Below are 22,822 nucleotides of genomic sequence, written 5' to 3'. Positions count from 1 at the left end.
AACTTTCTTCAGTGATTTGACAGTTTTTATGAGCATACCTCATCCAAGAAATATCTGTTCTACTGCTCCATGATGTAGGAACTAGTGCACTGAGACAGTCTGATATTTTTTATTTTCACTGCTGGTTCAGTTAAATGAATTTCTGAAGAACTTGCCCGCTCCCACACTGTTTTAATTTTAAATAAGTAGTCTATGGTACCACACAATGCTTCCATCTTCAGAGTGAGTAAGATGTTAGCACTCCAAAAATCTGAAGTCTGAAGGGGATTCACATGGTTGTTACAATCTGGGCTTCAGGAATTTATAAGTCTATTCTAAAATGTTAATTTTTCCCTGGATTTCTACAAAGTCAGAGTTTCACAAATAGTGTCTTCAAAGTAGATGTAATGTTAGTGTGGTGTGGCCATTTATCGCCCCATTCTCTGAGGGTGTTTCCAGTGGCAGTCCTTCATCGGCAAGTGCTGTAGCCATGAGGCTTAACTGATTCAATCTGATTTTGACAAGTGCTAACAAGTCCTTCTGAAGTCACTTTTGAAAGTTAGGCCACCTATTTAGTTACCTAGGGATACCAATATGGATTTAGGCTTGCATATAAAAACTGAACCCCAAAATTGTGATTTTAGGAGGAAGACAGATTTTGCTCGGAGTTAAAAGTCTAACCTTTCACCCAACCTTTGTGCGTCAAAAATATTATTTAAAGTTGAGTCACTGAGTATCAAAACACATGGGGAAGTTATCTGTCTATAGACTAGTAAATGTACCTATATGAGCATGGCTTAGGAATATTTGCTAGTTTTAAATTTTTTAATTATCTTAATTCAGGACTTTGGTAGGCTGATTGACCTAAAACTCAAATGTCACAAAAACCTAAAGACCTGCTGACTGGATATATTTTTGGATTCATGGACTTTGAGCATGAAATTACTGGAATGGGAAAGTTCTTGGTTTACATACATGTGAATTAATGAAGCCCCCATGTCAATGACATCAAGCGAGTCCCCCCATTCTGATTCGCTATGCGACTTCTGAGGAGTAGTTCCAAGCATGAGAACCAAGTTAGGCCACCATCTTCAAAAACTGAATGAAAGGAAGATGACTTTACTTGTTGGCTTGCTTACGTGCCTCCAATGGCTACTGCTGCAGTCACTGACTTCTGGCCTCTGGCTAAGCAATGCCACCATGCACAACAGAGACCCTGTGCTTCCGCCACCCTGCTGGCTGGCTACCAAGGGATTAGACTATCAACAGGCAACATTTGAGGTTTGACATCTACAAGCAAGCAGCCTCCAGCTAGCCGGTGAGTCCATTCACATTACAACATCTAAGCCAATGAAAGCGCCAACTAATCTTTTCAACCATGTACCAGTTTCCTGAAGCTGAATGTAGCCACTAGTGTAAAAACCCATCCTTTCTAAGTATCAACTTCTCAAATTTATTTTGTTTTCTAGGTATTAGTAGAGGGATGCCTCTACTTCAACATTCCTGCACTTGTTTTTAACTCTGGCAGATGGCTGGTAGTGAGCGCGTGTGGATGGCTAGAACCAACAGAATTCATCTGAGAAAAGTGCCTATCAAATAGTTCCTAAGTTAACCTGCCTTGCTGTCTAAAAGATCACACATGCATCTATTTCATGGGTTAGATGGTGTATGTTTAATCAGGAAAAAATCATGTTTTCACCTAAATTTATTTGAATTTCAAATATAACCTGCTGTGTCATTTTAAATTGTATTGGAATGTTGCATGTAACCCTCTATGTTTGGGGATGAGAGTGAAGATATTAATCCTTACCTAACCACCTATATAATTTGGGATGCCTACATTAATTGGCATCAGAGCTGTAGTCTCAACATTAGCTTCAACCTGGAAGTGATTTGATGCTCTATGACTGTACCAACTAGTTGGCTGGAACCTAAATATAATTGAGTGGCAGTGAGACTGATCATGCCCTGTTACTTTGGGGGCAGTCTTGATAAGCTAAGTTATTACATAGAAACTTACAAGGAACTGCTGGTTTATTTGGTACTGTTTGATTGGTTTGATATAAACTTAATCAAAAATTTATATGTATTTTATTTTATGATGTTGTTTACTTAGTTTCATTAATAAAATTTTAAAATTGGAAAAAGTGTTTGCTTTGTATATTTCCTCCCTCCAGGTCAGGATCCCAGACCTGATGAGTCCTGGGGTAAATGTAAGCAGCAACTCTGACCTGTGTAGTGGTGTTCCATAGAACTGCCCTATGGCCTCCGATAGCTGGTGCACAAACAGGAAAACTTAGCTTTTGAAACAAAGTTGATTTACGGAAGGATCATTTATTTCAATGAGCTATGTCTTCCAGAACTTTGCAAGGCATGGGTGAATATCAGTCAGTCAACCTAAAGCCCAGCCAACTCCCCCATAAGAAGTCTATATTCACTAATTTTGGAATCCATTTTTGGAAAACTTGGACTGAATGTTCTGAGTGACAAATGGTTTGGTGTTTTGATACTTATTTTGCAACTTCAATATATGATCAGATCACGTGTGCTAGATACAGCAAAAGTGCTCCTTAAACGTAGCTTATTAAAAGTAGAGTGGCTGGTTTTCATCTTATTACAATTAAATATTTATACCTCAGATCCATTGCGCACACTTGAATAACCTCTGAAGTGTGAATGCCTAAATATCCTAGAGGATATCCTAGAGGATATTTGTGCATATACACACATCCCTAACCCTTTCCACACATAAGAGTACATATGAGCAAGCCAAGGTGAGGGTCTCATTGAAGACTAATATAAAAAAATGTAACATCTAGACTCTTCCCCTCAAGAGTTCTTAATTTTTTTAAATTTAAGTAAAAGCTACATAAAATTAAGAGCAAAGCATATTAGGAATAAAAAGGTAGAATCTCTCTTCTGATACTAGAGTAACACAAATTCAAAGTATGCTAGTGGAAGACTTAATGAGGCTTCATAATTTTAGAAAGTGTAAGTTGCCAAAGAGAACATTTCATTCTTCTGTTCTATCAGCAAGGATATTAATGTTATCCTTCTAGAAGCTGTAGAAACCACATGTGGTACTTTACATTTGACTTTTCACATACTTGTAATAAAACAGCTGACTATTTCAGAGTAGTAAATTCAACCCTACCTGCGATACTGTTGCCTGGAAACTTCATCTCCACAAAAGAAGCATATTGTAGATAATAACGACGTGCTTGTTTTATGTAACATTTCTTCCCTTTCCACACAATTACATGTTACTGTAACCACCTGATTGAAAGAAAGTCTTTAAATACTTGAATTTTCAAAGTTTTTTCCTTGAAATTAGTATTAAGTTTGACCCTCACTTTATTTTACCAATCAAATGTGCTGTAACACCAAGTTAGTTTAGTCTTCTGGATTTCATAAACTTGAATACAGTTCAATTGGAGAATTTACACACATTTTACAGGTCATATACAATAGCTGGATATGTCAGCTTCATTTACATGAATACAACTTGTGTTGAATTGTGCTTTTACACTTACCTCTTGTGTTCCTTCCTTAAGTACAAATTTCTCTGGAGAAACAATCATCGCTTTAGGATCCATGACAGCTTTTGACTGAAGGTCCCTAAAGCATAGTGCTTTAACATAGGCAGCTCGAGAGCCCATATTTCTTATGAGGAAAGAAACTTCTCTCAATTTATCAGGCAATAATTCATTCAGTGTTACCATGTAACTGTCAGACAGTTTTTTAACGTTTTCTAAAATTACATTGCTTGTTCCCCCATATCCAGACAAAGGTATCTGAAAATAAAAATAGTAATTCAGCTAACATTTTAAGAAAGTAGCTTTCATAAAACTGTTTTGTTAGAGACAAAGGTATGCAAAGAATCCTAATAGTTAAGGGAGGGACCCATGAAAAAGCTTTAAATGTGATGCACTGAAAATAGACCTTTTCAAAGTGACATTAAGTTTAAATTACTTTTATTGTATTTTACCTCAGACTGTTTAAAATTCTGTTAACATCCTTCTAACAGTTGCAAGAACATCTGAGGGCTTGCCTACATGATGGGGTAATGTGCAGTATGGGGATGTGATTTCTGAACTGCACTAACATGTTGGTACAATATAAACCTGTGTAAAGCATATCCAGCAGTCTGGGTAAACCCTGCTAAAACTGAGTGTTTCCTGGTGCATTTTAATATAGCACAAAACTATGTTAAAGCCCATTAAGGAACTTTTAAGGAGCACTGGTAGGGTCTACACAGAACAATACATACACAACACATTAGCATGCTTCAGAAATTACACCCCTATGGTGCATGTTACCCTACCATGTAGATAAGTGGGGACAACACGCATCGCCTTTTCAGTTGTATATTGTGAGCTCTCAGGCCTTAAGGGTATGTCTACACAACAAAGAAAAACCTGTGGCTGGCCAGCTGACTCGGGCTTGTGGAGATGTTTCATTTCTGTGTAGACCTCTGGGCTTGGGTTAGAGCCCGAGCTTCAGGACCCTGCAGGATAGGAGGGTCCCAGGTCCTGCAGGGTCCTAGAGCCCAGACTCCAGCTGCTAAAATCATAAAACAACACCACTTCACCTAGACTTGGGGGAGGCAAGAGGCAAGTCACCCCAACCCCCCCACCCACACTCCCTTTGGCCATGTATCCTTCCTTTCAGCATTCAGCCTCCCCCACGCACTCTCCCTTCTCCACACCAGCTCCTGCTAGCTCCATGCTGTCTCCCCAGACACCTGGGAAGAGTGCTTGCCTGCACCCCCAGCCTCTCAGGGGTTCACACAGAAGGGTGAGTGAGGCCCGTTTCACCCCTTCCTCACCTCTCAGGGAGTGTCAGGAGCCTACTCACCTCCTAGGCCTCCCCGCAGCACTCCCGCACACAAGCCTCCCACACACCCACTGCTGCTGCCTGCCACCCTCTGCCTCCCCAGGAAGGGAGAAGCCAGGAGCAAACTCACTAGAAATATCAGAAATTAAGTCAGGACTCTTACAGTAAATTTAACTCCTGGTTGTGACTGAATCCCCAACTGTTTGATTTCAAGCTTTGCTAACATGCAAGCTACATGTGTGGGTGAAAACATCAAGAAGATATTGGTATCGTCTCTTGGGCGGATTTTGAGCTCCTGATTACTAGTCAACCGCTCTTCCATACCAAATGTATTTCTCAACTATAAAAAAAATAAAATGATTGAGTGCAATAAAAACCAGCAACAATATTTCACTATTAATTCAAAAAAGTTTATAAAGTTAAACTGAGTTTCAAACTAACTAAACCTGAAATTGACAGTGAAGGCAGACACTTGAGATGGCAGCCTCTAACATCTGTCTTACAGTACGTCAAACTGACTATTTCAGAGAGACCGGCACCAAAGAGAATTGAAAGGACTTAACCCATCCTCTAAAATGGAGATGGATCAGCCTGCTGTTTTAGAATGAACTCAAGAATATTACTGTTTGTACTGAAACTGATTCACATATGACTCTTGAAATATGATCCCTTAATGTAAATTCAGATTCTCTAATGAGGCTACCTGTGTGAGCAAACATTTTTAGATAAAATGCCATCTCAAGCTTAAATATTAGACAAGCAGAGTTTTGGAGTTTTACGAAAATAAAGACTTTTCTTATAAAGTCGATTAAAAGTGTTACTGAAGTTTGCATTACGCTAACCTGAAAGCAGTTCTGATCTTGACCTCTTATCAAAAGTCGTAAATGCTGAGTTGCAGATGGAGAGTTATTTCTTAGAGTTAGTTTCTGTTGACTGAAAAATATTTAGGATAGTTTCAGTGACACAGGATTTATTTAAACACATGTTTATTCGTGTTAAAGGGATAATAGTGGTTCTGACCCTCACCCCTCAAACCAAGCCAGAGGGACTGAAGTTCTACCTGCTGCAGAAGTGACTGCTATCTGCAGGCCAATTAGATGCAAATAGCATTCCTCTTTGTTACACTTATTTATACCCTGCTACATTCTTTTGGAGAAAGTTGTTACATTACTGCTTCCTCTCCAAAGGGCATAATTGGGGGCTGGTGTCTTTACCTCTTTAACAAAATGTGTTATTTAAACAGATTGAAGTGAAATGGGGTTCAAAAGGCTGAACAGACACTTTCACCTTAAACCAGGCTTATGTAAATTTAAAACACACATTTTATGCATCAGTTAAACAACCAATTTAAATTGACCTCGTGCAGCTTTTTCAAGGCCTCAGATTAGACAATTAGCAGTTAACATTAGAGGAATGGTCCGTCCTCAAAACCTGTGACTCCCAGAAGCAAGAACTGGATGATAGGGGATGGATCATTCAATAACTGCCCTGTTCTGTTCATTCCTCCACAAGAACTTGGCACTGGCCACTGCTGGAATACAGGATACTGGCCTAAATGAGCAATTGGTCTGACCGAGTATGGCCATTCTTATGTTCTTAACATGTCCATTGCATTTGTGATATTATTTCACGGGATTTGTGATATTTCCCAGAAAATGAAGTTTTGAGTGATTGAAAACAAGGGGTCCGTCCAAGAACCTGCCTTGAGTGGAATACAAGATCTATATTACAAGGCTATCTCCATCCCAATATATATTAACATCACACTTTTAAATCCTAGACTACACATTGCCGAAAAGACAAAATTTCAAGAAGGAATACAATAAGAGTTGCTTTTTAAGTTACGAGAGCTTAAAACATATGCTAACATGTAAATGCTGTAATAACCTTCAAAAGAGCTCTTTACTAGTTTTACCTTTCATCTAATGAAACATTTTATATAAGAATCACCATGTTAGCGTCTAATACTTGAAAGAGGCAATTATAAAACTTTAAATGGTGAACTATATTTCTAGCCTGTGAATCAGCACTAGATACCTGCACAACTGCAATATTTCATAGCCGACCACATGAATCCTTTCATAAAGCTCATTTTATTAAGACATTCTAAATAAAGTTTTTTACTTGATTCACATCAGGGTAATACACTAGTTTAGAGAGAGAGTGTGTGTGTGTGTATATAAACATCAGCAATGAAGTACCTGAAAACACACTTTTCTAAAAAGAACTATACATATTCACCAACTAATATATTTAAAAGTTACCCTAACTGGAAATTAAAACAAAAAAGCAAAATAAAATATTTTTTCTAGGAAAAAAGCCATCAGCATTAATATTTTGAAATAGATATGGATCACTTTAAAATGATAATTGGAAACTATTTAACATTTTACTAGATGCTCATAAAGCTACGATCCCACAATAGGGAAAGAGGGCTATCCTGGTTTCAAAAAAATCAGCCTGATTTTGAAGGATAGTGAAAGCAGCTATAAAAGTTAAAAAAGCAATATTAAACAGAAAAAATAGGTAGTTGATAGCAATGAATATAAACTAGAAGCTAGGAAATATAGAAAAATGATAAGGGAAGCTAAAGGAGACACTGAGAAATCTTTGGCCAACAGCAATTTAAGTTTATTAGGAACAAAAGGATCCTAACGATGTTGGTCTAGATAGAAACTGCAGAATGGTCAATAATTCAAAGGCGGCATAAGAGTTTGGTAAGTTTTGTTCTAGATTTGGAAAAAAGGCAGATGATGTTTTCATATCTTATAGTGATGAAATACTTTCCATTTAAACGATAATTCGGGATGATATTGAACATCAGCTATTGAAGACAGATAGTTTTACAATCATCAGGCGTGGATAACTTTCAGAGAGTTTTAAAAGAGCTAGCTGGACCATTAATGTCAATTTTCAATCAGTCTGGGAATATTGGAAGAAAGCTAACGTTGCACCAATATTAAAAAAAAAAGAAGAAAATGGGATGATACAGGAAATTATAGGTCTGACATTGATCCCATGCAAAAGTGTCAGCTGATACATGACTCTATATTAATAAAGTATTAAAAGAGGCTAACATTATGCCAATCCAGCATGTTATAGAAAATAGACCTTAACAAATTAACTTGACTTTTTTAAAAATGAGATTACAAGTATGGTTATGTAATATACTTCGACCTCTAAATTCTCTGACTTGATACTGTACCAACACTTCGATTAAGAAAACAACGATACAAAATCAATCTGGCACACATTACATGGATTAAAAATTGCCTGATAGTCTCAAAACATAATTGGAAATTGAAATCAAGTGGGTGTTTCCAGTGTGGTCCTGGAGGGACTCGCTCTTGGTCCTACACCTACTTAACATTTTTATCATTTAACCAGGAAGAAAATAAAAGTCATGGATAAACTTTGCAGCTGATACAGACTAGGGGAGCAGTAAATAATGAAAAGGACAAGTCACTGATATAGAGTGCTTTGGACTGCTTGATAAGCAGGGTACATGGAAGCAATATGCGTTTCAATATAGCCAAATGTAGTCATGCATCTAGGAACAAAGAACATAGGCCATATTTACACGTTGGGAGAATATCCTAGTAAGTGGTGGCACTGAAGAGAAGTTGGGCGTCATGGTGGATAATCAGCTGACCATGAGTTCCCAGTGTGACACTGTAGCTATAGGACTAATGTGATCCTTGGATGTATTAACAGAGCAATATCTAGTATGAAAGTTACATTACCTTTGTATTCAGCAATGGGTGTCCAGTTCTGGGGTCCAAAATTCAAGGGTATCAAAAAACCTAGAGGGAGAGCTCAGAGAAGAGCTATGAGACTGATTAAAGGATCAGAAGACAAGCCTTATAGTAACAAACTCAAGGATATCAATCTTATTAGCTTGTTAGAGAACTGTGTAATGAATCATGTTAGTTGAATATATATTCAATGTGAGAGAAATGAATTTGTAAATAAGAAAATTTTTTTTGCTTTTTGAATGTTTCTACTGACATAGCACTTCAGATTTTGCTAAGAGTGTTTTTAAATCAGAAAAGTGGTTTGTGTGCTTTATTTGTAAAATCTTGGCTATGCAGATAGCAAGGTAAAGCAGAGAGTCAAGAGAGAGCTATTAGCTTTGCAATAAATCATGTGCGCACACACTTTCCTAACAAGAAAAGCTAACAAGTAAAAATGCCAGGCCACAAAAACAGACCAGTAAAAACAACTATTTTAAGATAAGAACTGGATGGAGCCAATGGGGGTGATAGCAAGGACAAATGTGTTGGGAACCAGAGAGAAAAAAGTAAAATTTAGGAGGATAAGCAAAAATGTTGTAGATTAGGTTAGTTATTGGAATTTATGCATGAAAATGTTTTCATTAGAACACAGATGAGGTAGCTGCATAAAGGTACAGAACAGAGGATAAAAGGTAGAGGATTGACAATAAGAGTGGAGAAGATATAGGGGAAGAATAAAGGGACATTGAAGAGATCAGAGATGTGAAAAGAGTTGCCCTGTCCCTCTGGAAAGTAACTTGATCATTTACTTTTCCTTCTGAATCTGTTATTCCATGTATGTATAATTAAGAGGTGATAAAACAAGCATAATAAAAGCTAAAAGAAACGTTTAATCCTGAATTGGAGTAGATCTCATCCAGCAAGCCTAAACAGAATGTCATGGTGTGATTTGATCACAGTCTGTAAGTATCTAAGTGGGGAACAGAAATTTGGCAACGGAGGGCTCTTCAAAACTAGAAGACATAGGTATAATAAGATCTAATGGCTGGAATTTGAAGCTACACAAATTCAAATTAGAAATAAGGCACAAGTTTTTAATAAGAGTAATTAGCCATTGGAACAACTTCCTAAAGGTTGTGATGGATTCACCATCAATAGAAATTTTAACATCAAGATTGGAATTGATTCAGGTTAGTTCCTATGGCTTGTCATACAGATCATACTAGACATTCACAGTAGTTCCTTCTGGTCTTAAAATCTAAAAAACAGGGCTTTTAAAGTGATCCATATTTATAGCAAACTATTACTGCTGGTGGCTGCTTGATATCAAAACAATGTATACGTTCACAATTTTCCAACAAGATACTTTGGACGTGTTCCTAATACTATAGAACTGTTTGAACTAGTTTCCTGAACTAGTTTTAGAGAAAAGAATATATTTTTTCAGTCACTGCCATCAGAAAGTTAAGATTACAGTTCAAGTCTCCAAAGATTTCCTGCACAAAAAGTAAAAGGTTTATATACGTAATGTACGCTCAACATTAGGTACATGAACTTAGGAAGACATTTAATAAAACCAGTCTATCATCGCATTTTCAGTCTCTAAATGCAAGCATAGCAAAAAAATTTACTCTGCAAAGAAGTGCATTTCAATATTAATGGGACATTAAATGTGAAGAACTGAACTGCTGGTACTTACACTGTTCTTCCGAGTGTAACCCCTCCCCATGCCATGAACTGCTTATTGGAGAGAATGGGTGGAATGTCTGAGTAGCAGGAAGTCGTTGCCAGTGGTCTGTTTCCCAAAATATTCACCTCACCTTTTATCACCACTTCATACTGAGGTCCAGATGGCAACACAAGGATTTTCAAGATACTACAAGTAGAAAATCCTGAAAGTCAGCTGATAAGCATGGGATTTCATCATGCAAATGGTCACGTAAATTAGTTGTATATAACTTACCCACAGTATTTATTTTAGGCAAGGCAAGTTGCTCCATCCAAAAAGTGTTGGGTAACCACTCCCAATGTAAGACCCTATTTTCAATCGCCAAACTTTAAATTGTTTGAGACACCCTCATCATGGAAAATTTCAAACAAATGTGCCATTTCCAAAAACAATGTTGGGGAAAATACTGTTTTGTGCATCTAAAATTTTTGGCAACCTTTTCTTTGAGAGACACTAGTACCCCATGCTTTGAATCAGACTTCAAATTTATCCAGGGGGTGTACAGCATGTCAGGGATATGCTTTTGTCATCCACGTGAAAATCCACTCAAATTCGGCCAAGTTACAAGCCTTCAAAAAACAAAAAAAAACTTTAACTTGCACATACCCAGTAAAGACCTGCTAGAGCTCCACAGTTAGATTTCCCTAAGATTCTGTCCATGCTTGGAAAGCCCAGGGCTGAGCAGGACTTTCCCAGCAATTACTGCTGTGGGCCAAGGCACTAGAACTGAGACCCTTTCTCTCCTGTGCTCTCACTAACCGTCCACGCACTTTGGCCCAGGCAGCATGGAGGAGAAAACTGCCTTATTTGAATATAAAGATGACAAGACCTGGACGTTGGGCTGAGCACAGCAGAGGAAGTAGACTGGGACAAGGATCTGGGACCGAAGGGAGGAGCATGTGAAACTGGTTGGGGTGAAGGAACTGGAACTAGCTGGTCAAGGAAACAAGGAGTGGGAGCCATGGGGGGAAGATATAGGACAAGGAGCTGGGGGAAGCCTTGGACTAGTTGGGTAAATAGACTGGGATTGGGAACCAACTGGTGGGGGGAAGACAGATTACATAAACAGCAGGCAATGCCAGTTCTCCCCCGACATCCTAACCAATACTGGGAACAAGGAGCTGGGGGATGGGGAGACTAGTGAGGAGTCCAGAGGAGTGAGACTATGAATTACTGTATAGGAAGCCTCAGTTGAGACTGAGAGGAAGAGCCAGAGAGAGGGAACAGAAAGGACTGGATCAGGGGCACACTGAAGGAGATGGGCAGATGGATCAGGGGCACACTGAAGGAGATGGGCAGATGGATCAGGGGCACACTGAAGGAGATGGGCAGATGGGTCAAGCTTTTTTTTTTTTGGGGGGGGGGGGGGGTGCAAAGACACAGAAAGTGTCTGACTACTAGAGCACACTCCCATCCAAAGCCTGGAATGAAACTCAAGATTCCCTAGTCTCACCATTCCTCTGCTGTCAGCAAATAGCATCTGGGAAATACACTGGCACAGTGTCCCATCTCCCTCTAGTGTTGGTCCACAGAAAATAACAATTTACTATTCCTATAATTAATTCCATTAGCTCAAGTGGCAGGAATCTATAGCACAGATCTAAATCCAACCCTGCTGATGAACCATGTGGGTCTCAATATACCACATGATGGAATGTGGTTATTATGTTTGCTTTTTTAAACACCATGGAAATTACACACAAAACCCTACATTCAAAGAACTGTAAGGTTGAAAAGTCAAGCACTTTGGAAGTGTTAAAATTATGGTTGTCTACGCTACCTTAATTCAGCTCTCTTGTGCATATGCATTATTATACCGTCTAATTCCATGACCACATACTTCCCCTCCCTTCCCTCTGCTTCATTCTATGAACAAGATGAACAGTATTCCAGGGATGAAATGAGGGCTGTGTTGTGAAGTAGGCTGTTGTCGGTAGGACACCTGCCTCATTTGTTGCTGAAATTGGAAGGTGTGTAGTAAACAAGGCAGCGAAGTGCAGAAAGAGAAAAGACGGTTTTATGGTTAAGACAGCTGAATTCTCCACTGAAGAAGTAGATTGTATACCTTCCTCTGCCACAGATTTCTTACGTGATACGAAATAAGCCATTGTGATCCAGGGACCTCTTGGTGCCAACTAGCACACTGCACAGGCACAAAGAGGGTTTAGAGGGATCTTTTGGGTTTGGACCCTACATAACAGTTTGTCAAAAAATGTCATGTAGGACCTCTAATGAAAGCTTATGTCCAAGTGAATATCAACCATTGTGAAATGTATGTATGGATAATATGTAAAGAGTCATGTATACATACTAAAAATTATGTTCTTTTGCGAACACCTTATCTGTGAATTCTGCAAGTGTCCAGTGTAACAGGGGCTGGACACTCAAGTGGGAAGCTCAAAGCACTCATAGATTGTAGCATACCTATTGTTCACCTGCTGAGTATGGTTATCATATATGTCCCATTTGGCCAGGACAGTCCCCTTTTTATGCCCTGTCCTGGTCATCCTGAGTTTTTTGGCAAAACTGGGCATTTGTCTGGATTGCTCTTGCCAACTGACGATCAAGGCCCAGTTTTGCCAAAAAAGTGGGGCGCACCCCTCTAAGAGGACATGGAGGAAAGTTCAGGGGTGTGTTCAGCAGTGCCACGGTGGGGGACCCGCTCGAGCCAGCCCTGCGGGGGGTAGGAGGAGGAGGAGATGGGGCGACCCTTGTGCCAGCCTTGCTGGGGGGGATGGGAGGAAATCCCTCAGGCCAGCCCAATGCAATGTTCACTTTGGGAAATTTGGTCACCCTACTGCTGAGGGACAGCTAAGCCTGCGCAGGTGAGAGGGGAGTATTTGTGTAGCCTGCGGCATCGGGGAGCTGACCCCTGGCATGCTCAGACAAGGCCTCCTCATGCTATAGGCAGATAGTAGCGAGGAGCCCTCACAACACTGAATACCCCCTGGAAGTATCAGTTACTTACACAAAACTTCTCAGAGAAGGCCACTAATTACACTCCTTATTCTATGAGTCCCTGACTTGAGACTGCAGAAGAGGTGAGCACTCACAGCTGCAATTAAATTCAATCTAAGTACCTTGAAAAATAAGGTCTTAAATGTCTCAAATTGGACACTAAAATTCGTGACTACTTTTGACTTGATTCTGTGTCTCACTTCCCACCTTGTAAAATGAGGATAATTCCCCCTTAATATGCAAGTTATGTTGTGAAAATAAATTCATGTTGTGATGCACTTGAATACTATACTGATGAGCACCACAGAAAAGCCCATGAGGAAATGAATTCTGTCTCTCGAGCAGGGTTTGAATAGCGTGCAGTAAGTAAGGCAGAAGGTCACACACTAAACAAACACGAGAAAAATATTGAATAGCTGCTTATTAAGTGAGCACCATGCATATGCAAAAGTTAGTTGAGGTTAGACAAATTATGACTAGAAATAAGATGTAAATTTTTAACAGTAATTAACCATTGGAACAAGTTACCAAGGGTCTTGGTGGATTCTTCATCACTGACAATTTTTAACTCAAGATATGCTCTGGTTCAAAAGGAATTATTCTGAGGAAGTTCTATGGCCCATATTATATAGGATGTCAGACTAGATTATCACAATTGTCCCATCTGGCCTTAGAATCTATCAATCTACGGAAAAAGACTTGAAACTGACATCGAAGTGAGCGGCTAAAGGAGAGTTATGGGAATCGGGAATCTCTGACCCCTGCACACACTGTCCTGAAGAAAAAGTATCTCACAAAAGCCTTGAGCACTTCGTAGTCAAAGGGCACACTCATGCGCAATAAGTGCCAGAAAGCAGCTTTGCTAATTTGGCCACAGATACCTCCCTTTCTCTAGCCTGTCGCTCTAAAGGAATTAGCTTTAAATCTTATTGGAGAGAGATCTTCTGCAGCCTTTTAAGAACCTGATCCATTTGCCCATAAATGGACTTCATCGGGACTTCCTGAGGCCTCTTCTAATCTTGGAAGAGAACAAGAAGGGAATCCATTCCCTGGACTGTTTCTTCTATGTCTAAATATATTTTGAAGGTCCATTAAGCTTCAAAGAATGCCCTAGTTTCTCCTTCGTTTGGATTAAGATAGAAAAAACATTGCTCTAGTACAGGGGTGGGCAAACTTTTTGGCCTGAGGGCCGCATTGGGGTGTAAAACTGTATGGAGGGCCGGGTAGGGAAGGCTGTGCCTCCCCGAACAGCCTGGCCCCTGCCCCTATCCACCCCCTCCCACTTCCCGCCCCCTGTCTGCCCCCCTAAAATCCCCAACCCATCCAACCCCACCCTGCTCCTTGTCCCCTGACCGCCCCCAACCGTCCCCCAGGACCCCACTCCCTATCTAAACCCCCACCCCGCTCCCCATCCCCTGACTGCCCCCCCCAGAACCTCTGCCCTATCCAAGCACTCCGTTCCCCGTCCCGACTGCCCTCCCCCCGAACCTCCACCCCATCCAACCGCCCCCTGTCCCCTAACTGCCCCCCCAGGACCCTCTGCCCCTTATCCGGCCCCAGCCCCCTTACCATGCCACTCAGAGCAGCATGTCTGGCTGCCGTGCCACCCGGCTGGAGCTAGACACACTGCCGCACTGCCCTGCATGAGCAGGCAGCCCTGCAGCCGAGAGCACTGCCCACGCAGCGGCATAAGCGGGGGAAGGGGGGACAGCAGGGGAGGGGCTGGTGGCTAGCCTCCCAGGCCAGGAGCTCAGGGGCCGGGCAGGACAGTCCCGCAGGCCGTAGTTTGCCCACCTCTGCTCTAGTAGCTTCCCAGGTATCGAAGTTAGGCTGACCTATAGTTTCCCAGCTCCTCCTTTTTCCCCTTTTTAAAGTTAGCCCTTCTCATCTTCTGGGATCTCTCCTGTCCTGCATGAGTTTGTACAAGTTATTATCAGCGGCTCTGAGATTTCCTCAACTAATTCCTTCAGTACCCTCAGGTAATTAGCGTCTGGCCCCACTGATCTGAATTAATTCAGATTGGTCAGAAGATCTCTGATGTGTTCTTTACTTATCCCAATCTGCATCTCTTCTCCTTTACTGTCTATGGTAACTTTGTTAGTCATCTGGTCACTTTTTTTTTTTTTTTTTTTAAAAAGAAGACCGAAGCAAAGTAGGCATTCATTGAGCAGCTCTGCCTTACTATAATCTTCCGTTACCAGCTCACCTCCATTGAGCAGTGGACCCACAATGTCCTTGATCTTTCTTTTTTGTCTGACATATTTGAAGAACCCCTTCCTGTTGTCTCTAGCATTTCTTTGCCAACTGTAACTCATGCTTTGCCTTGGCTTTCCTGATTTTGTCCCTACAAATGTCCGAGCCTTACCCTCGCATCCTATAGCTATATATGGCCCCAGAGGTTTGGCTGACAAAGCCTCTTATAACAAAAGCACATGGAAGTCTTTTCTGTCTCTCTTTATGGGCCCGAGAAGTAAATATGCTGTAAATAGTATAATGTGAAGGAGAATGTTTTTCTCCTAAGATTTCAGGCACTGGACATGATTATAGGATGCTGGGAAGACCGCTGAGCATGATGTACACCTTTTAAATCCGGGCTTTTTCAAGTTCAGTTCTGCCACGATATTATGCCAGGTAAATATCTAACTAACTATCTTAGCTAAACTAACATCCTAAAACTAATCTACAAAAATAGAAGGCACTAGTTTTAGCTATCAATCCTTGTAATTTGGAGGGGTACATTTCCTTTTGTTGTGGTGCCTGCAAGTCACCGAGGAGGCAACTGGTGCCATGCCCCCTTCTTTGGCCATGCCCTCAAAACATGCTACACCGCTGACAGGAAAGATTGGAAGGGGCACATGAACACTCTAACAAGCGCTGCCACCAGAAGATTCCACCATCCACACTGCACCAGTTGACGTGCCCAACAGTGGGTATATACAGTGGACACTTGTAGAAAAATTACCAGGAATCAGACTTTCCAAAGGAACTGGAGAACTAACTGGAGAGCAAAGATCTCTGCATTCAGGAAATAAAACCAGGAGAAAAGAGGATCACACTATTTTTCCCCCACCCTCTGCTCCCAGTCTAGTAGACACATTTAAAATGCTTAGAATCAATCCTTGAACACCTAAGAAGCTAAATGACAAAAAAAATTGCAATAAATACAAGGTACTTGGGAGGCTGGCAAATCCTGATAAAAATCCCTTACTCTGAATTATATGAAATTATGTGGGACCCTTTAACATCTGTTCACAACCCCCAGATTGAGAACCTCTGTTTTAAATAACTGATCATCAAGCAGATTATACCCTTACCTTTCACTACTGGTTTTTAAATCCTTTGGAGAAAATAGGACTGCCACGTCTTGCTCTTCTCCAGGCATAAGGAAGAGATCCTCAGGTTCAACAGAAATGCAGTTGTCTTGACCTGATGTCTAAAGATACAAAAACAAATTTACTTTTTTAGGAGTAATCCCCTCCAGTCTGATATGATGTGTTATGCGTCTCTTTCAGTACATATATCAGAGGCAGCCTAGACACATACATGGGAAATTCCCAAAACGGCCAACAATCCTGCACTAAATAATAGTTCCAACGCTGTGCAGAAACCCTATGTTAGCAAACTAAATATAAACTTCTTAAATAGAAATTTCTTATTCAACTACGCTAATGACATACACAGACAATGAAGAGGCCACTGTAGAGGAACCCAGAGAACATTCTGGGTGGAGTTGATTGGGAAGAAGTAACTCCACAAAATGACGTCAGGTAAGTTTTACTTTACGGATCCAGACTTCTGTGCACTCATATAGGATTGGAACATAGCAAGCAATATGGAAACATAAGTAGTGGGGGAAAGGTGAGCATTTTGATTGGCTGCAGATAGAGTGGCTTAGTTCCTGTGATATCAGCCAGAAAACACTCCTGGTTCAGGGACCATTCCAAGGTGTCTGAAAGCTCAACTAGGCTGCTCTGATTTTCACTGGCACTTTAATATGGATTACCCTGATAGAAGCTAGGAGAGAATGCATTGCTCTGTTGTTTACGCTTGAGCTTCTTGTGCCTCCTTCCAATTTGTTTTCCCAGTTGGACCAGAATCATAATCCTCTCAGGTGATCCTGAAAGACCAGAAAAGCCGGTCTGACTGCTCATCTCAGACAGCAGTGTGCTGAAATCTCTGACCCTGATCACATTCTCTGTAACTTATGGTGCACCAAGTACATTTCCAACCCAGAAAGCTAAGCATTTATGGTCAGTATTTTTTGGAATCCAGTCTGTGAAGGGAAGATCTACTAGAAGGTTGGCTTCATGCTTCAACCAACCAGGTGACTAGACAGTGGAAATTGCCCTCTCTTTCTTCAGCATCTTTTACAGCGCAGTTCTGAGCCTTCAAGAAATATCTAGGAGGCCCCCCGTCCATGGAGTAATCTTACAGAAGTTACCTCGGAACTACAGCCAGGACTGGATGGAGGACAGACATCATGGAGATTAGTGTCCAGATCTTAACAAATTTCTGTTGTTTCAGGAAGATTGACCCTCCCTCTGTTTTATCCGTAAAGTATGATTTGCTCTGGAACTTTTTAAAATTCACCATAATCCCCTGTGCTTAAAGCACAGAAAGGGTCTTTCAAGTCACCTCATCTAACATTTCGAGTGATGCTTGATAGGAATGAACATTTAGAATTCTCTATACTCTTCAGCCTATTACCAATACCTTCATGAACACTGAGGGAAAAGAGGGAAGCAGACAGGCTGAAGAGCAGCATTTTGTATTGCTAGTAGCTACTTCCAAAGACAAACTGAAGTAACTTCTGGTAGTAAAATATGGCGGGTATATGGAGAAGTTTCTACCAGATCTAATATCAGGAAGTCTCCTGGAGAGATTGTAATAGTTCTGGAAGCTACAGTCTCCTTACATTTTGTTGCCTTTGACCTATTTAGTGTATGACCACTTGCATTCCTCAGATCTTTATTTTATGAAAAATATGGAGTCTTGAGATTTTAAGCCCTTCAAATCAGGGACTGTCTCTTTCTGGTGCTTTTTCAGTGGCCAGTATATGGGGCCAATTCCCAACTGAGATTTTTGGTAATGCTAGCGATACAGTCCTGAGTATCTTTCACATTGAAGGGCAGTCTGTATTTCCCTCATTCCAGGTGGTGTGTAACTTATTTCACAATAGTTTGATGCTTCTCAGAATACCTGAAGTTTGGAAGGGAAATTAAGATCAGATGTGGAGGAGCCTGAAATTCCAGAATAATCCCACTACACTCTCCTGTACCTACTTGCTGAGTTTAGTACAGTCTATGAATTGTAGGCTAGATCTATTTCCAGGTGCGGGCAAGCTTGATTGCTGTTAGACTGACTGTATACACTTACTGACAAAATTGGGCTCATTTCATGATCTGTTTCCCTCTGGAGTTCCATGCTTACATCTCATCTCTCACGCACCTATTGCTGTGAGTATTAATCTTTCGCTCCTGTATGAGGGCTTTTAATTTTTACGCTTGTCAGGAGTAGCGAGCAAATACTTTGTCTTGTCCATATTTTCAACTACTACCTAAGAAACTTCACAATTAATAAGATTTGCCTACAGCCTTCTCAAACATGGATTTGTTTTAATTATGCTCTGCCCAGGATTTGATTTAAAACTAGCCACTGAATTTGCTACCATGGCTCTTACCAACAGCCTCCTGGATTTCATAAACAATGGTCAAAGACACTTTCTTCAGTCATGACTTAAGTTGTTAAATATTTTGAAGAGGTTGAAGATGGACAGCAAATAAGTCACAACAAATCCTTGTCTCTCAAGATTCTGTGGCCTTGGAAAAACGTGTAATTTCTAATGAGGAACTACCTGAGACTTCGTATGTTGCACAGGGACCGGAAGTGCGACTCTGGGAGATACGCTCTCCCCTGTTTAGAGTCCAATACCGCCCCTATAAACTATCCGCTGAACGGGGGACAGAACTGACTTCTGTACCTTCAGTAGAAGGCCCCGGTCATCGAAAGTAGACCGCATGATGCTCACTTGTGTCTCCACTTGCACCCTGTAGCAGCCCTTGATTAGCCAGTTGTAGAGGTACGGGAACACCTGCCCCTGGCACTTGCGTAGGAACACAGCCATGACTGCAATGCACTTGGTAAACACTCAAGGAGCCACTGACAGGCTGAACAGTAGGATAATGAACTGATGAGTGTGATTCACCATGAACCTGAGGTACTTTGTGTGTAAGCGTCCTTCAAATCCAGGGTGGCATACCAGTCCCCCAGATCCAAGAAAGGGATAACGGAGGCCAAAGAGACCATGCGGAACTTCAGTTTCTTCATGAACTTGTTGAGATTTCACAGGTCTAGGATGGGCTTTAGGCCGCCTTTGTTTTTTGGTATTAGGAAATACCGTGAATAGAAACCCTTCCCCTTCAGCTCCTGAGGAGCCTTTTCCGCTGCCTTCAGTTAGGAGCGAGTGCACCTCCTGCACAAGGAGTTGCTCGCGAGAAAGGTCCCTGAAGAGGGACGGGGAAGGGGTTGGAAGGCAGGGAGAACTGGAAGGCATACCCCCTTTCTACCATGCGGAGTACCCCGCGATCCGATGTAATACAGGCCCAGTTAGGGCAGAAACGGGACAGTCAGCACAAAAAGGAGAGGTGGGATGGATCTGCAGTTCGGACTGGTGCGTCGCCCCCAGTCGCACCTTCAAAATTTCTTCTGGCCAGAGGATTGTTTCACCTGCCCAGAGCCCTGGGCTGAGGAAGAGTGAGGTCTTTTCCTGTTATTTCTGTTCTGCCGCCAAGAAAAATCCTGCCTGTTCTGAGGGTGGTAAAAACAAGGTGGGGGCTGCGGCTTGAAATGCCTCCATTAGGTAGCGGGAGCGTGCAGGCCAACGGATTTGAAGGTGGCCCTCGAATCCTTGAGGCTGTGAAGCTGCAAGTCCGTTCTTTCTGAAAAAGAGGGTCGAGCTCCCAAAATGGAGGTCCTGGATGGTTTGTTGGACCTCAAATGGTACACCTGAGACCTGCAGCCAAGAGCTCCTTCTCATAGCTACCCCAGAGGCCATAGTGTGAGTGGACGAATCCACCACGTTGAGGGCTGCCTGCAGCGAAGCCCAGGCAATGAGCTTGCCCTCCTCTACCAAGGAGAAGAGCTCTGCCCTGGAGTCTTGCGGCAACAGCTCCATAAATTTTGCCATTGCTCGGCAGGACTTTTAGCTGTATCTACTGAGAACAGTCTGGTGAATAGAAATTCGGAGCTGGAGTCTCCCCGTTCAATAGATTTTCTTCCAAAGAAGTCCAGCTTTTCAGCCTCCCGGTTTTTCAGGAAGGGTCTCTGATAGCCTTGGCACTCCCGTTAATTAGCCACTGATACGACTAAGGCGTCTAGCGGGAAACATGTGATAAGGTGCTCGAACCCCTTAGAGGGAAGGAAGTATTTCTGTTTGTTCCTCTTTGCTAATGGTGGTAAAGAAGCAGAGGTTTGCCACAGCAACTTGGTGGTACCTTGAATTGTTTTGATAAATGGCAAGGCAATTCGGGAGGGATCAGAAAGGGCAAGAATGTCCACCATGGGGTCTGATGTCTCGATGACGACCTCCACCTGGATCCCCAGGTTCTGCACCGCCCTCCTCAGCAGCTGCTGGCACACCCCACTCTCCTCCAGGTCCTGTTCCCTGCCCATGGCACCAAGGGGATCATGCAGCACCTAGTATTTCGGCGCGGTTGATGTTGGTAGTGGTGCAGTGGGTGCCGGAGGTGTTGGTGCAGCCAACGCTAGGTCCTGCCCCTGGATAGGTGCCAGAGGCACCTATGAAGCTAAGGCCACTGACACCGACCTAGAGTAGGACCTCTGGCTCTAGCCGTGGCGGAATGTCCAGGGGGTCCAGAATGGCCACTGATTAGGGGCCCGCCACCGACAGGCCACGGCACTGGATGAGTCTCCTGTTGCTTGCATCTGTCAGACCTGGATCAACGGCTCCTCCTGGACCTGTGGGAGTCTGCTTCCAACTCCAAGCACTCACTATACAAGGACCACGGAGGAGCGATGCCCCGCAGTGCCGGGGAGTGGTGCCTGGAACTTTGAGACCAGTGCCACTCCCCTATTGATCCAGTGGTGGATTGTACAGGTGACTGGTACCAAGGAGATGGCAACTGGTGTAGTACCATTGCAGGTTTGCTTCTGGACAGCACAGAGGGTCTCACGGGTGCCGCTGAAACCAAGTTCGGTGTCCTGTCTCATCTAGGAGGGGAAGGTGGTGCTGCAGAGGCAATGAGGTTGTTGGCGGCCTCGACTGCCTCCGGCGTGGAAGGCAGCTGGAGATCGTGGTCCTCCCAGAGAGAGGAGTGCTGGGAGCCTGGACTCGACTGTTCCTGTGCTGGGGCAGGAGTCGATGTGACCTTTGTCAGTGGAGCCGAACTCCCGTGGCCCAACACAGATCTCATGGTGGTGGGCTCCTGCACCAGTCTGGGCTTGAGGGAGCAGCCCCTTTTGGGTGTCCTCTTCCTGTGGGGAACAGGGGATTGAGAATGGTGCTGCCCACTGCCCTGTGCTGAACGCTTATGCGGGGAACCCTGCCGGTGCCAAAGGTCTCTGGCAGAGTCCTTCCTCGGCACCGACTCATGCCTTGTCAGTGCTGGCACACTGTGCACAGATGCTGAGGTGCTCGGCGTCAGCTCCACTGAGCTAGGGTCCAAGTGAGGATGTAGAGCAGCCTCCATTAGCAGGATCTTGAGGCACTGATCCCTCTCAGATGAAATCCTCTGCACATCTTGCAGCATTCTTTCTGGTGGCTTTCCCACAAACACTTAAAGCAGGAAGTGGCGGGGGTCACTTCTTGGCATAGACTTGCCACACACTGTGGATCGAAGCATTCCCTGGTACCAGGGAAAAAGGGGTAAAAGGAGGGGGTTACACCCAACTGAAACTTATCTAGCACTATACTAAACTATACTGCTATAAACCTACCTATTTACAGGACAAGAGTTCGAACTACTGGAGAAGTTGCGCTTGCAAAGCAAGAGCTCTGAGCATTTCCGCTAATCATCACAGGCTGTAAGAAGGAACTGAAGTGGTGGCGGGTTGGCAGGGCCTTATATTCAGCACCATGAAGGTGTGACCCCAGGGGGCGCCCAGACCAACCCAACGGGTACTGTTGGCGAAAAACCTTCCAGCTGCCATGCATGCAGTACACACACACCTAACTGGAACTGATATAAGCAATCACTCAAAGAACCACCTCTCTTCTTTTTAAAGAATCTTTATTGAGGTTACAGGGACAAACCATCCCGATGTGTAGAAAGAATAGCAAATATGGCAGGCGACCAGCTTGGCTTCACAGTGAAATCCTTGCTGATCTTAAACACAAAAAAGAAGCTCACAAGAAGTGGAAGATTGGACAAATGACCAGGGAAGAGTATAAAAATATTGCTCGGGCATGCACGAGTGAAATTAGGAAGGCCAAATCACACCTGGAGTTGCAGCTAGCAACAGATGTTAAGAGTAACAAGAAGGGTTTCTTCAGGTATGTTAGCAACAAGAAGAAAGTCAAGGGAAGTGTGGGCCCCTTACTGAATGAGGGAGGCAACCTAGTGACAGA

The 22,822-nt window shown here is 42.6% G+C and overlaps 1 protein-coding gene across 1 annotated transcript in view; it reads right to left on the bottom strand.

The window, feature by feature from the left end:
- Positions 1–22,822, bottom strand: part of LOC102929707 (centrosomal protein of 192 kDa) — a 207,766-nt gene that overhangs the window by 66,787 nt on the left and 118,157 nt on the right. Inside the window, exons 38-43 of the mRNA XM_043538822.1 lie at positions 16,551–16,669; positions 10,249–10,425; positions 5,658–5,748; positions 4,979–5,155; positions 3,513–3,773; positions 3,134–3,255 (exon numbers count right to left, since the gene is read on the bottom strand). Of these exons, the coding sequence (XP_043394757.1) occupies positions 3,134–3,255; positions 3,513–3,773; positions 4,979–5,155; positions 5,658–5,748; positions 10,249–10,425; positions 16,551–16,669 (947 nt within the window). The remainder of the gene's footprint in view (positions 1–3,133; positions 3,256–3,512; positions 3,774–4,978; positions 5,156–5,657; positions 5,749–10,248; positions 10,426–16,550; positions 16,670–22,822) is intronic.

The sequence above is a fragment of the Chelonia mydas genome, chromosome 2 (genome assembly GCF_015237465.2).
Source record: "Chelonia mydas isolate rCheMyd1 chromosome 2, rCheMyd1.pri.v2, whole genome shotgun sequence".
In the NCBI taxonomy this organism is placed as follows: Eukaryota; Metazoa; Chordata; order Testudines; family Cheloniidae; genus Chelonia; species Chelonia mydas.
The sequence above is the reverse complement of the archived record's forward strand: the minus strand, read 5'-3'. Positions and strand labels throughout refer to the sequence as shown.